The 15,871-nt window shown below is 40.5% G+C and overlaps 1 protein-coding gene across 7 annotated transcripts in view; it reads right to left on the reverse strand.

The window, feature by feature from the left end:
• Positions 1-458: 458 nt before the first annotated feature.
• The window catches only part of MAP1B (microtubule associated protein 1B), a gene marked incomplete at both ends in the record, with an annotated part of 71,100 nt that continues 55,687 nt past the window's right edge, over positions 459-15,871 (reverse strand). Inside the window, 6 exons of one of the 7 annotated variants that reach the window (XM_082335791.1) lie at positions 459-614; positions 1,332-1,570; positions 3,743-4,587; positions 4,690-4,893; positions 5,200-10,451; positions 14,829-14,969. In XM_082335791.1, the coding sequence (XP_082191917.1) occupies positions 459-614; positions 1,332-1,570; positions 3,743-4,587; positions 4,690-4,893; positions 5,200-10,451; positions 14,829-14,969 (6,837 nt within the window). Of the gene's footprint in view, positions 615-1,331; positions 1,571-3,742; positions 4,945-5,097; positions 10,452-14,828; positions 14,970-15,871 lie in introns of all 7 variants that reach the window. The other 6 variants (XM_082335792.1, XM_082335790.1, XM_082335789.1 and 3 more) reach the window with 6 other exon arrangements.

Below are 15,871 nucleotides of genomic sequence, written 5' to 3' on the forward strand. Positions count from 1 at the left end.
AAATTTGAAACTTTATTTTCATGTAAGAGCATAAGCAGACTGCAGTAAGCGATACATCTATTGCCATGATACTAATGCAGATCTAATTATTTATTACTTTCTCCTCCTACCCCTCTCTCTCTTTCTCTCTCTTTGTGTTTCTTTAGAGGGCAAATGCCTCTAACTAGCAGAAGTCAGTTGGGGTTGCTAGTGCATGGTTTCCAAACGTTCAGCGGAGATGAAACTGGATCTGTATTTTCGCAGTAATTTGAACCCTACTATGGGAATACTGTTATTTCCCTTAGCAATCAGCAAAGACTGAAAAATATTAGTGACTTGCATCACTGTGACACAGTATAGCATTTGGCAGGTATATAGTTCAGCAGTTGAAATAGATGGGTTGAATTTTTAGAAAAGATGTTTTCAAACTGAAGAATTTCTGGAAACAAAGTTTAATCTTGTGGTGCATGGTCTTGTTCTTACAGTTCAATCTTGCATGCAGGAAAAGATTCATCTTGCATAACAACAGTGCTGCTGCTTGCCAAAACCATGATGTTGAGGTCCTGCTGTTTCTCATGGGTCTCTTGGTACCATTCCCTCATCACTTCCGAGTCATGGGTTGGGATTAAGGTCACCTGCAACACAAAACAGGACAAGTCCTGAGGAATGGACAACAGAAACAGCTGATAAGAAAAACATCTTTGTAAGAAGCCCTGGCCAACAAGTATATTTCCCTTTTGGAAAGAGTGGGTCTTTATGTAACAAATACTTGAAAAAATGGATGGATAAAAGGAAATAAATATAGATGTAGGTGAAGTAAAATGACTGCAAAGAAGTAGTTTATCAAAATAAAACCTTGGTTTTGTATGGTGCTGAGATACAGTTTTCCAAAGAAGTAGCAGTCTGTAGTCTACACTGATAGCTCTTCAGATTATGGCCAAATATTTTGTTTACTTACTGATCATGATGGAGAGGCACATGAAGTTTCCAAGTGTATGTGATTACCATATCAACCATGAAACATTCACTTTTCTTTCCTACTTACAAACTGTAATGTGTCCAAACTTGGATCATATATGGTATAGTAACAAGACGAAATAGCCAAATGGCCCTGTAAACCAGCTCCCAACTGTTTTATTCACCAGCAACAGGTCAGAAGGGCCAGAAATGGGGAGCAGCTGAGTGTGGTGCAGTTCTGTGCTTCACTTGGGTGTCCTCTCACATCATCAGTGAAACAGCCTGGGACCCCATTCCCTGGCAGCTGCTGTCCACTCCAGAGGCACTCTAGCTTCTCGTAGTTGCTTCCCAGGGAAGGTTAAATTTCCAGGTAGAGATACTAGTGAAAAGCCTACCTGCAGGTTACTCTCCCACTGCGCCTTGCCTTCCAGCAGGGAGTCCAGAACAGCCCTGCTGGGTTCCTCAGCTGCAGAATCGTTCCCGCTCACGACATAGTATGATGACCGCACTCTCTTGAAAAACTCAACATCGACGTTCTTGCTATTGCTGTGGTTGGGAATGTACACCAGATCCAAATACACTGGAGGTCCTGGAGGCACTGCTGTAGATTTTGCCACCTTAGTATTCCCAGGTCCTTTGGAAATCAAACAGCAAAAGAATATATAACAGGCTGATTAAAAACATGCATTTATTAATCACTGTTATAACCGCTGAGGTGAGATGTGTCCAAATACGGCACTACCCTCCTACATCTAATGACATGTTCCAGCTTTGTTGTATCCCAATCACAATTGTAATGGGAGGAAAAACTTGAGTAACTGTAACTATATAATACAATAAAAACTCACTACCACATAACCAAAAATTTACTGGACCTTTCCCAGTAATATACTACTATTATCCAATAATTACTACGGAGGACTGTGATTACTGAATCACCATTCAATAACCAGTGGTATTATTTTCCAAGTTAAGTACAGCTTTTTGAAAGTCTGAGGTATGCATGATTGTAAAACCTAGGTTCACACAGGGAGCCATGCAGATTGGAAGCAGCCCCGAGATTTGGGGTATCAGCACATAGCAAGACATGGTAGCTGTTGATACGCTCAGACTGCCTTACAGGTGCACCAGGAAGCTACTACATGTGAGCAGAAACAGGGTCAAAAAGGAACTTGGGAGGATAGAGAAACTTGTAAAGCAATTACTTCAGGGAACTGAGAACAAGTGTTTGTTTGCCTGCTCGATCCTTACTTGCATACACAAATTAGCCACTTCTCACAAAAAGTAGAGGGAAGCACATTTTTGTTGCTGTATGTAGTATAGTACTTCTTCTAAGAGCAAGAGCTTCAGTCAAAAGCAAGTTCAAAGTTTAAACACTCACATTAAAAATACTACCCCAAAAAAAGATGCTTTTGCTATGCACAGGATCATGGTATGAACTGAAAATCAGGATTCAACCAGCAACTTTATCTAGATGATCACAATTTATGTTCTATTAGCTTTCTCATGTTGTTACAGAGGATGTAGCTTGATAAACAATTATCTGAGCAATACACTCTATTTAGGGTCACATACTGTAAGGCTAGTAATGCCCATTACAGTTGTCTAGCATGTCCTGCCATTCATCATAGGGCAATATGCCAAATAAGCATCATGATATGATGAGATTTCCTGAATTAGAGAGTTTTTACTATTGGTTATGTTACAAAATCTTTTATCATCTTTTATCATAAAAATCTGTGATATATCTTTCCGAATTGTGGATACCAACACCGGATAATATTAGATGTTACATTTTGCACTTAAATGTCATTATCAAATACAGCCTTGTCTTCTGCTCTAGCATATACTTGAGAAGTAAGCTTTAAGGAAGAAGAATTTCATATAGAGCTAAAGTGCTGGAGAAATGTACAGCATGAGGAACTACACGGCTGCTTTGAAATACATCTACTAAAAAAGACATGCAAACGATAGTGTAAGAACGGAACAGTGGACCACTTAAAATGGGGAAGCTAAAGACAGTTGGATGCTCATTTGTTTGTACGGAATCCTAGACCTGCTCCTTGTAAAAAAGCTTTCAACAGAACATCAGTCCTGACAACAGCAAAATGAAAGTATCCCCCAAACACTCTCTAACAAGATCTGCCGGAAACAACAGATTAGCACAATGCCTCCTTCAGTAATCTAATTCATATTTTATTGCTACTTAGAATACACAACAGTCATTCAAAATGACATAAACAGTCTGTATGTTTAGTTATCAGTGATGGCATAAGACTTTAACCAGATTATGTGATGTACATGCTTAGTTCACTGAAAGTGCTCTTAGTACTGTTATAATTTTTTAAAATATTAATTTTAAAATTAATGCAGCAAAGTAATGGCCGATAGTACCTTTGCCTCCCACAATATTTAGTTGCATTAATTTATGTTAAGAGAATTGTGCCTACAATTCATTCTTACAGTGAATAAAGTGGTTCACTTTGTTACTGATGTCACTTCACCTACAAAAGTGGTACTTTTAATTCTGTTAGTTGGTTAACAGTTTAGACAGCTAGTATTAAGTTCTTTGTATTTTATGTACTCTCTGAGAAAACTGACACATCAAGTTTCTCAGATTACAAAAGTTAAATTAGTGAATTTCATGCATTTAAATGTGGCCTTTATATGCTGGATTTATATTTAAAACCTGGACTTTCTTTGGGGATTTGCTGCAAACCACATTCTCAGCTGATATAAAGGCAAACTAACTTCACTGCAACAACTAAGAAAATCTTAACACTAAGGAATTGCTATCTGTCTTTACCTGTGGTTGCAGTCTTTGCTGACTTGGATGTTGTATTTGCTGCATTCTTGGTGTCCTTATCTTTCTCTTCCACTCGAGACTTTACTTCTGGATTAGAGATATTTTTGGTTGCCTTCTCCACAGACTCCTTCTTTTTTGGAGAAGCTGTTTTGGAAATTTTGTCTAAAGATTCTTTTATAGCTGGCTTTGGTGAAGCCACTTGTTTTGATTTACCATCACTTTTTTTAACAGGAGAAGATGACTTGGTCTTAGTACCCTGCTTTTTTGTCTTTGTCTTTTCTTTGAGGTCCTTCTTCAAAGGTTTACTTAAATTCTGATCAACAGGCAGAGCCTCTGGATCAACCATGGAAACATCAGGGTGCCTAGGAGAAGGGCTGCGATCCTGCATCGGGGCAGGCGGTGGGTCAATGTGTTTGTATGTAATTGTCTTGTCCGTCGGAATGGTTTCTGACTCATCTTCTGAGTCAATGTTAGCATCTGCAGTGATGGAAGGACATTCCTCAGTCTCGGGGGGAACATCCGAATCAGTCTGAGATGGGGCAGACTCGCTCACAGATGTGGGAGGGGTTTCATCACACTGTCGCCCTTGCTGCTTTCCCCCAGAAGGTGGCTGGGCTCCCCCGGATTGTGTTAGTGGCTTCTCTTGATCTTGAGACTGTTCTTCACTTGCAAACCACTCAAGGGGGTTTGGGTTGATAAATGAGGGTGAAAGTTCAGTTTTGGGATGTTTATATTCGCAAGAGGACACAAGGCATAAGTCAACATCTTGACGGGATTCTGCTAACGATTTTCCTGGAGTGAAATGTGCACTTGCTTCATAGGAATAGCTAGTAGCTTCAGGTGACCTGGTGGCTCTCCCAGTTGTCTCAAATGAGTAATCTGTGGCTTCAGGTGAACTGGAGGATTTCCCAGTTGTCTCATAGGAGTAAGCCATGGCCTCTGGTGACATGGTGGTTCTCCCAGTTGTCTCATAGCAGTAGCTAATGGCTTCTGGTGACTTAGTGGTTTGCCCTGTTGTCTCATAGGAGTAATCCATAGTATCAAGTGATCTGGTAGCTTTCCCAGTTCTCTCATAGGAATAATCTGTGGCCTCAGGTGATTTGGTGGTTTTCTCTGTTGTCTCATAGGAATAATCTGTGTCCCCTGGTGACCTGGTGCTTTTCCCAGTCATCTCATAGGAATAATCTGTGTCCCCAGGTGACCTGGTGGCTTTCCCAGTCATCTCATAGGAATAATCTGTGTCCCCAGGTGACCCGGTAGTTTTCCCAGTCATCTCATAGGAATAATCTGTGTCCCCTGGTGACCTGGTGGTTTTCTCAGTCATCTCATAGGAATAATCTGTGTCCCCTGGTGACCTGGTGGTTTTACCAGTCATCTCATAAGAATAATCTGTGGCTTCAGATGACCTCATATTTTTCGCAATTATCTCATAGGAATAATCTGTGGCCTCAGGTGACCTAGTAGTTTGCCCGGTTGTCTCATAGGAATAATCTGTGGCCTGAGGTGATCTGGTAGGTTTTCCAGCTGTCTCATAGGAGTAGCTAATATCCCCTGGTGACCTAGTAGTTTTCTCTATGGCCTCATAAGAATAACTAAGTTCTTCTGGTGATCTGCTGCTTTTCTCTGAATCTTCTTTTTCTGGGCTGAGTAAAGGTTCTGGACTGTGCTTTGTTAGGGGTTCCTGGTAACCAAATGCTTTGCCAGAGGACACTTGCAGTGACAGTGAAGGTGTATGACTAGCTGACACCATCTCTGTGATTGCAGGAGGTGAATCTGGAAAACTAGGAGAGTACAGAGGAGAAGATTCCCTTGGAGTTAATGGAGATAGGTCAGACTTTGGTGACAGCTTTTCTCCTAGGCTCTGCACCTTTTCTGAGGTAAAAGAAGAATGTAGTGACATATCTCTGGGTGGAACAGCACCTGAAAAAGTTTCCTCTGGCAGCGGTGAAGTTACCTGGGAAGGTGTATGAGCTGATGAAGTTGAGGATGAAGCTTCAATTTGAGAAACTGAAATAATTTCTGAAATATCTTTCTCCTGAGAGTAAGATGACTGCTCCACAGGGGAAATCTTCTGTGCAAAAGTAGGCTCCTGTGTATCTGAAGGGCTATAATCTACTTCTGTTGGTCCATTTTCAGATATATGGTGTATACTAGTGCCTACAGTAGGATATTCTGGAGATTGCCTACTAAAGTCCATTGCTAAAGACTGTTCAGGGGACTCCTGACCAAATTCTACTGACATAGTTGACTGCTCAGGAGATCTGCGATCATGCACCGGCGTTCTTGATTTTGCAGTTTTAGGTGAGAAATCTGGTGGAGAAATTGACATGGGCCTTGGGCACTCTTCCTTAGATGGAGACATTTCTGTTTCCTGAAAAGTTGTTGGTGTTTGTACAACTGACACTGAAAGGGAATCATCAACCTCAGTAGAGTGTGGAGATCCAACCTCAGCATGCAAAGAGGGAGATACATCATCAGTAGTTGGTTCTGGAAATGAACTAGTAGCAACAGATGCTGTAGAGACAGAAGCTACTCCTTCTATATGGGAATAGGTGTCTTCTGCTACAACCTCATCAACAGGAGTTGCAGACTTGTCCGAAACAGTGCCTTCAGAAATTGACATTTTGGTATCTTCTTTTAAAGAACCGAACTGACTGGTATCTATTTGAGTAGGTGAGAGATCACCTGCCAACTTCCGCTCATCCAAGACCAGTGAAGACTGGGAGCTGCTGGGTTCTGTATCCTCCATTTTCCTTTCTAGGCTGAAGCTTTCCTTAATTACCATAAACTCCATGCTTTTTTCATCTTGTTTTTCTTGGAAAAGGCCCACAGAGCTGGCTTCAGAGGCTGGGCTCATCTGAACAGGTGACTTTTCTTTGTCAGGTTTCCCCTCAGAAGGGCTTCCATAATCTCTGGTGGGAGACTTTAAATCAGCACTCAAAAATGTATCATAAGTGGTCTCTGAACCTATCAGCGGTGGACTCCGTAGAGGCGAGAGAACTTTTTCAATAGGAGATTCTGAATCTGGCACAGGTTCATCCATAGGGCTTATTCTGGGTTTTGCAGACTCATCTTTGACTTCACTGAATTCAAAGCTAACAGGAGCTTCTGTTGACTTTTCACTGGTTTCAGAGGGAAGCTGACTGGACTTTTCATCAGTGGGAGACTGATAATAAGGTGTGTGGCCAGCACTACCAGCAGCAGACTGTGAGGGAGATGCTACTTCTAACGTTTTATCTTCAGGGCTTGCACAGTGCTCTTCAGCAACTTCTTGATGTACATCAGGCAATGTAGCAATGGAGGCAGGCTCAGATGAGACCTTGATCTGATTGGGAGTGAGCGAAAAGTTCACACTACGTTCACTCAGTGGTGTTTTGGCGACAGGCGATGGAGGGGACAAACTGTCAGCTGGACTCTTGGTTGGACTACGTTTTCCACCAACATCTTCTTGATAAGGTTCTTTGATTTCTAATTTAGCAGTGCCTTGGATTTCACTTTCTTTTTGCCGGTATACATCTTGGAATGCTGATTTGCAGAATTTGTCTTCCTCTAATGAAGAAGGTGGTGAGATGGTGGAAGCTGACACATTATAGTCTTTCCCTTCTGTGGCCTCTGTTTTGGATCCTTCAGATAATCCATTAAAAGCATCTGGAAGTGGAGAAAGTTTAGGTCTGCCAAACTCTTGAGAGTACAGTGATGTCTCATACTTGGTAATGTTCACATACTCCTGAGAGGGTGACTCACTTTCCTCATTGTTAGTTTCATCACTCATGACATCCCGGGGTGTTGACATTTCATCCATTGGAGTTGGTTCACTGGATATTTCAATGGTAGACTGTGTGTAACCTGAAGTAGCAGTGAATTCCTCAGGTTGATCTTCTCTATTTTCTTCATCAGAAACAGTGGCTTCACTTTCTGAACCACCAGGTAATGTCTCATCATGGATAGAAGAGGCTGGTTCAACTGCTGGTGACTGAGGCTCTGAGCGTTTTGTTGGTGTAATTAGTAGGCCATATTTATCTTCAACTTCACCAGCTTCTGCAGCTTTGTCTACCACAGCCATCACATAATCTTCTTCAGCTTCTATTTTTTCAGTTTCCTCTTCATCTCTGATGTCTTCTGCTTTGTCTTCCTCATCTTCTTCAGTCTCTTCAGTTTCTGCCTTTTCTATTGCTTCTTCCCTGTCTTCCTCAGCCCGTTCATCTGATGCCTCATAATCTGCCTTTTCAATATACTTTTCATCTTTAATGTTAGCATCTGCTTCAGCCATTATTTCTTCTGAGCTCTCTTCAATTTTTCTTGGTTCCCCCATATATGGTTTTGTGGTGTCCAGTGGTGACTTTTCTTCTTCATCTTCACCTCGTTCTTCAGCTTCTTCTGTCTCTGCCTTTTCCTCATAATCTCCTGCTTCGGATGATTCTTCCAAGCCAGTTCCCTCATCTTCAAACTTTTCATTGTCATCAACCCTGTGCTTTTCCACAGGTTCCAATTCTTCAGGTGTCTGTTCACACTCACCCTCAGCCTCTGTGGTAGTTATGCCTTCATCAGAAGACTCGGCAGGTCCTTCATTATCTAGTTTTTCTTTTTGCACTTCAAAGGCCTCTTTTTGTACTGTGCCAGTGAGTTTCAGTTCATCCTCTATCAGTGCAACTTGAGGTTTTGTTTCTTTTATTGTTTCTACTTCTTCAGCTTTTAATTCCTCAAAATCCTTTGTTAAATCCTCTGGTGAAGACATAAGGGATCTCTCAGCTTCGAGTTCCTTTCCACTGGCTGTAATTTCTGCAGCTGCTACAGCTGCTACAGTTGTGGCAGCAACTCCAACTGCTGCAAGGGCAGCTTGTGCTCCACTGACTTTGATCTCCTTCTTCACAGTCTTAATTTTTCCTTTTTCCTTTGGCTTCCCAGCAGGTACTGCTTCTTTTTTAGCAGGTTCCTCCTTCTTTTGTGGTTTAGGCTTTGCTGGTGGCTTTTTGGCTTCAGTTGAAGGAGAAGCTGTCTTCTTTGTTTCTTTAGGAACCTTTTTGATGTCCTTTTTGGCTTCTTTTTCTTCCTTCTTAATATCTTTCTTCTCTTCTTTTTTAACTTCTTTTTTAGCTTCCTTTGGTGAAGCTTCTTTCTTTACTTCCTTCTTAGTTTCCTTCTTCTCTTCCTTTTTCACCTCTTTTTTAACTTCTTTCTTGATCTCTTCTTTTTTGGGTTTTTCCTCTTTTTTGATGGGTGTTTTCTCCTCTTTTTTAGAAACCTCTTTCTTTGGTTTTTCTTTTTCCTCTTTCTTTTCTTCAGGTTTTGCTTTGATTTCCTTTTTCACTGGCTTCTCCTTTGACACTTTTGGCTTTACATCTGTAGTTTGTTTTTCAGGAGTTTCAGATTTTACTAATTGTTCTTCTTTACTTGTTATGTCTTTTTCTGCCACTATAGGTTTGGTCTCCACTTTTGCTGGTTTCTCTTTTTTAACTGGAACTTTTTCTTTGCTTTCCAACTTCTGAGGCTTTTCCGGTGCCGGACTAGGCTTTGCAGGCTCTGGTGTTTCTTCTTTAGATTCTTTTCTGACAGGCTTGCTTGGTGGCGTCTTCACAGCAGGCTTGAGACTCTCCTTGCTGTCTGTTCGTTGCTTCAACTTTGCTTGTTTCACAGCTGGACTAGCAATGTTCCCAGTTAGGTCTTTTTGTGTAACCATTGGTTGTTTAAGGAAGTCTAAGTGTTTGAGTTTTTCTAGTCCTTCTAGAATATTATATTGGGTGCTGTTTCCAGGAAACAGAACTCGGATTATTTTTTCTGCAGGATTAGCTGGATGCCATACAATCAGGGATGAGACAGAGGTGAAGTAGGATAATGGAATGTCTAGTTCTTGGCCATTTGGTAGCAGGAATTCAGCTTTATCTTTGTTAGTACCACTCCACTGCTGCATAAAATATTGCATCTCTTTGCTATTTTTGACAGGATTAAGCACATACATCTCAAGTTTGCCAACTCCCATTTTCTGAAATAAAATGATGGGGTCAATGGTATTTCCCACGTTTCTGAAAAGAGGTTCTGGTTTCATAGACAATTTATTTAAATACTGGAGAGTAAAACAAGCTTCTTCTACACTCCTTTTTACTCTAAAGTTAGGATCCAGGTTCTTTAGGTTCTCAGGTACATTAAGGAATACAACTCCTAAATCAGGTGAGATCAGATTTTTCATCCAGTCACTGTTAGTAGTAGACCCTTGGGACTGTTCCTCTTCTAGTTCGGCTATCTTTCGCTGAAGCATGCTATTGATTCCTGGCAGGTTGTCATCTCCGATGTGAGTGAGCAGAATGGAATCTACCCTGTCCAAGTGCCGGATAAGTTTCCAAAAGCAAGATTTTCTTTCGGATCCTCCATTGATAAGCATGTTGAATCCATTCACTGCAAACAATGCAGAGTCCCCTCTTCCCCCTGGGAAAATATAACAGCAGGGTTTGGAGAGTTTCAAGAAGCCTCCTGAGGTTGGAGGTTCCAAAATGTCAAATGGTGATGGCACTTCTACTGATTCTGACAGATACTCTGTGAATTCAGAGAGTCCTTCCATTTCAGGCAATATGGAAGCTGAGTTGAGTTTAATGTTAATAAAGTCTTGAAGGTTGTGTCTGTCAAGGTTGGAATTTTTCCAGTCCCCTTCCTCAGGGCAGAAAAGAGTTAGGCTGGCTTTGTTGGCAGGGTGTGTGGTGCTCAATAATTCACCAATCTAGGGTTGTAAAACAAAAACACAAGAAGATGCATGTAAATTAATTTTTTAATGAGAATGAATGTCAGAACACAATATTTCCTGATTAGATATAGATAAAACCTTTTTCATTTGCTTCTGCACTGGAGAGTAGCAATCCTAGAAGCTAAAGGAACCTGTTACCACGATTAGTTTACGACTGTATTTTTTTAAACACAAAGAAGGACCTTATTCCTGGTCGCTATTGCCCAAAGGATGGCAGTACCCCAAGGTTCCCCCTCCCTTCCTCCACCCTTTACAGGGGGATGGTACAAGCTTTTATATTGAGAGGGTATGAGGACTATGAGGCTAACACTGTCAGAGCTGCCACTATATCTCTACCATTGGCTCATGAGTCTCCCTGCTGCCCCAGTCCATCCAGAAGAGTCAGCCAAATATCTAAGGGACGAATCACATCCTCTTAACAGGCAGAGAGCAATTGCAACCCAGAGGAGGCCAGAGGAGGCCAGCATCCTCCCAGGGGCAGCCGCCTTCCTCGCCCCTTCTCTCATGGGATATATTCCACCACATCATCATTACTGCAGTTCTTTCTGCAGGCTGGCTACTGAAAAGCCAGCACTGCTCCCAGATTAGCATGACTGACTGCAGGAGGGTTTTCCAGAACACTAAGAAATGAGTTATTGCTCCAGAAATGCAAACAGCTACAAGTTTTGTATTTCTGAGACTATGAGATACAGGGATAAAGAAAGAGACAGTAAAAAGTGTTAGAGTTAAAAATGTTCTTGTCATTATTTTGATTTTAAACTCATGGACCACAAAAGTTGACATATAGAATAACTCCATTAATTTTGACAGTATTTGATAACATGCTATTACCAAAACCAGCTGCTGAAATAAAGGCATGGAAAACAGGAAGTTCTGTGCCATAGTATGAAGAGCTGTTGTTTTATTCCAGCCTGAACTAAAAAACAATATTTGATGGTCCCAGATTAGTAGACAAACAAACATGAAAAAGTATGACACATTTTATACCTTCTCCTAGTTCCACAGATACTTTCATTTGACTTTTTTTTTTTTACTGACAATTAGGTTAAATGCAGCCCATTTCTGCTCTATTTGCTCTTAACAAAGAGACCACCAAATTATGTACACTTCTTCTTTAAAGAAGTAATTCAGACATAAAATGTCAGTGCAAAATATGCCAGCACATCATCATGCAAAATACCACAACCATCTTTGCAGAGACTGAATTGTCAGTTCAAGCTGTAAAAACAGTTTTCACAACAATGATATAAATTAAGGTACAGCTGAATAATTTGAAAGTCTTGGACCACAAGCTGAATCAGCAGAAGAAATGAATATATAAAAAATTAATGATGTTTGATTGCATTAGATCTCTTTGGGCCTCTCTGTGGATATGTCTCACTTTCTTTCTTTATGTTACATTATTTATTTTCAGCATTTACCAAAAATAAAACTCAGCAAAGATGCAGTGGCTGTTATCCAAAGAAAAATAATCCAACCAATACCTAAATAAAGCAGAAAATAAATATTTTCTATCTTCCTTTGTCAGCCTTACTTAGTATCCAAACCATTTGACAGAAGTATAAATAAATCTCACCCGTATGTCAGACATGGCTTTGTCTGAAAAAAAGCAAAGGAAAAAACAAAGCAAAACAAAATAAAAGGAGAAAAGGCTGAAAAGGATGAAAGAAAGGAAAAGAGGAGAACCGTTCCTGTTGTTTATTGCAGAAATAAGAAAAGAGTGGCAGTGCAGACCACAGCTCTGAAATGGATTTAGGATCTCAAGTGTACTCCTTATGCTGTGTCTCTGAGCAGGGTTGAAAACACATTCTTATTTTATTCCTACAAAAGGAGTAAAAGATCACTTCCTCTGGATGAATAAATCCAAGTCGGTTGCACATATAAGGAGATAACTTGAGTACAGACTGTTTCTCATGTAGGGCCAATTTTCTGGCAACATAAAAAAATCATATGGTAATACACTGGGCTAATGAATATACTGGGCCAAGGTTTGGGGTTAGTCCTCTCCAGTTTATACTATAACATATTTGGATTTCTGCTTCATAACCCTAAATTCTGACTTTCTTTGCTCCTAAAAGTTGGCATGCAAAATACAGACAGTGTTAAGCCACTGGTAGCACAGGCCAATGAAAAGCTGGAGAAAAATTATACCAGACATAGATCGTATCTGTTAGGAACAGCAAGTTCAGGAACGCCCCAGAAACGGCCTCAATGGATTTGCATTTCATATGATGACACCAAGGATATCAACAGTTCCATTGCTTATGCTACTTGGTAACACAGAGATGTAACCGCTCCTTCTCCTCTCTGGATTCAAAGTCCCTCTGGGAGCAAAGAAATGTATCTGTGAACCTGATCATCTTTTCAAGCACTGAGGGACATCTGTTGGGGAATCCTCAAGTTTTAAAGGTGTCACAGCTGCTGAAGGCAAACAGCAAGCTGGCTGCTCAGAGAAAACACAAGGTTGTTTCCTACCCTAGGCCACAAAGGTAAAAAGAAAGGTTTTCCTCTGCTAGCTGTTGTTGCAGAGGCAGTGGAATGGGACATCTTCAATCTTCTGGCACAGGAGAAGTTGAAAACACCACTTTCAGGCATTGCCTGCAGGGAGTTCTCCAGACTAGAAATGGATTTCTGAGTTAGACTTCATAAGAGTATCCCCCAAAGGGTATTTATCATTTACTTATTTGTAAGCACATTCCTTGACCATAGTTCAGGTTTGGTCCAGTGAAGTAAAAATGGGCAGAGGCCAGAGACACCAACTCTACACAGTACTCATCAAACCTCACATGCTTATAGAATCACAGAATCATTTAGGTTGGAAAAGACCCGTAAGATCATTGAGTCCAACCGTAAACCTAGCACTGCCAAGTCCACCAGTGTCAGGACAGCACAGGAATTCTTTCTTCTGACCACCACTTAAAAAACCACTAACCACTTTTTTCTAGCCCTTTTTTCTAACCTTTTTTCTGATTTGTAGACCACCTAAAAATTTCCTGGTAATGGGGTCCTTTAAAAAGTGTTGCATACACAGACTGCAGTGTGGCAAATGCAATCTTTCTTTGCTTTTGTGAAATCTTGTAGAAGCGGTGACAGCTCAAGGCTTCAGAAACAATAAGTTGGAAGCCATCACTTTCAAAGACCCACGCCAGCTGGCTGGTGAGCCTACTGCTAGCCACAGAGGAGCCAAGTGAGCCTTACTCATAGCCCAAGGGAGTACGCCCTGCATGCCCACCACTGCGGCAATCCCTCAGCAACTGTAACTCATGGCCAATCACCACCACTCCGCTTTCCAGCCAACAGTTTCGCTTCCTACCAGTAATGGTAGGATTTGCCCCTAGTTTTGCATGTAGTCATAAGGTAATTACGTGTTGCTAATCAGCCAGAGATGGAAGAAGCTTGGGTTTGCAGTTTCATAGAAAAGTAACTCTCCGAACTGCCAGTGAGTTTTAGGCATCATGTGTGTTCACAGAGCAGCAATCCAGCTCTTTCTCCAACCCTACAACCATATGCTGAACAAAGAGGCTTTGAGAATAGGATCAAATGGAAACAATAAGGTCATGCTGGAGCTCATGCAAACTTTGCTTTTCAGTGCTGAACTTTCAAATCTCATTCCACTGACATGCTCCTAATTAGTTTTGGAAACTAAATTCCTAGGGATGCAGCCATATAGTTTATTTAAATATATACTTTACACAACAGCCAAATTAGGTGTGACAGCTTGTTTACTATGGGTTCCTGCCCTATGGGAGCTTTCAGACACAGTACATTAAGCAAGACAGCAAAATAACAAGTCATGAACAAACAGCATTAAATACTGGTATACTTCATACTTATGTTTTTGGTACGTAAAAATCACAAGATTTACAGATTTCACTAGCCAAATTTTAAACACTACTATGAAGAAGCCAAGCAGGTAGGTAGTGCAAAGAACTACAGCTATTCTAATAGAGAGCCTCTATCTTATTTAATGTCACCTACTACTTAGCTGCCACCAGGCAAGAACCTGGTGTCAAGTTCAATTTGACCGCTTTGTATGTGCACCTTAGATAAACAACCTGTATTATTTTAAACACAGCATTATCTCCTTCCATTGTCAGAAGTTTCCTTGATTTTCTGTTTCTGGAAGTTACCATTTAGTCCCCCAAATTAAAATTTAATTTTTTTGTTAAGCAGTTTACATAAAATCTAAAGTAAATTAAATAAATATTTTGAAAGAAAGTTTATAATGAAGAGTAAAGACCATCAGCATCAGGCTGTCAATGCTAAGTCTAACAACACAAAGGGCCATTTTTAGTCTTCTAGAAACCTCTACCATCACATGACAATGTGTGGAAGACACTTTTCTGAACACACCTCTTGATCCGTGAAGATCTCAATGAAGTTCTGGAAGGAGAAGGACCCTGACTGAAGAATGAGTTCTCCTGTGTTTTCAAAGCACTGTCCAGTTAGTACAAGGAGCTTGTGCCTTGCAGCATCTGTGATCATTAAACGCACCTAGAATGAAGGAGAGAAATACATCAATAATGGGAGTTATCATGTGTTTCTATATTCCACTGAAAACATGCAGTTTATCTCTCCTATTTTAAAATATATTTTGCACCAGTGTTTCCCAGGACTGTCAAAACATTATCAAGTTATAGTGCTGTGTACAAAAGACAATAACAAAGGTGCAAAAGGGAAAAAAGGAGGGATAAGATGCAATTAGAGAGAAGGTCTGATGAATAAACCAAACTAATGACATGGAAAAAAGATCAAGGGGGAAAACAGAATAAAATTTGAATGAAAAAATAATATTTTCAATGAACAAACATATTCCTTGTATAATTCTTGGTGAATTTCAATGGCACTGTACCAAGACACCCTTGGCGAACTGTGTCCCATGTGCTAATGAGGGACAGCTGCATGTGTCAGACTCAGTTTTTGGAAGGCTGCTCTTCTTTTCCCAGAGTACAGCATTATTTGCCATTCAGTTGCGAAAATGTCACTGAAGAGTAAGAAATCACACATAAAAGTGTCATATTTAGACTCTCATTCTGTTGTAACCTGAATCATCTAGAAAGTGAAGGGTCGATTCTTCTTCACCATAATCATAAACTTAAACTTCAAGCACTCAGATACAGTCACATGGACCATTTACATCTCATGATGTCACTAACTATGTACACTGTAAGTTTTCAAAGTGTGCTAACCCAAGACCTTTTTCAATACACAGTAGTAAATTCAGTGGATGCCTGATGGCACAAATGAGCTTGCTACTGAGAAATAACCTTCTTCTGCATTTTGAAATATCTCTTAACTATTTTAAAATAGATGCTCGTTACTTTACTTGACCCTCACTACAGCTACTAATAATTCCTGTTTGTCCCCCAGGAGGAGATTTACTTGCATGCTAAGAG

Source organism: Platalea leucorodia (genome assembly GCF_965183815.1).
Source record: "Platalea leucorodia genome assembly, chromosome: Z".
Taxonomy (NCBI): Eukaryota; Metazoa; Chordata; class Aves; order Pelecaniformes; family Threskiornithidae; genus Platalea; species Platalea leucorodia.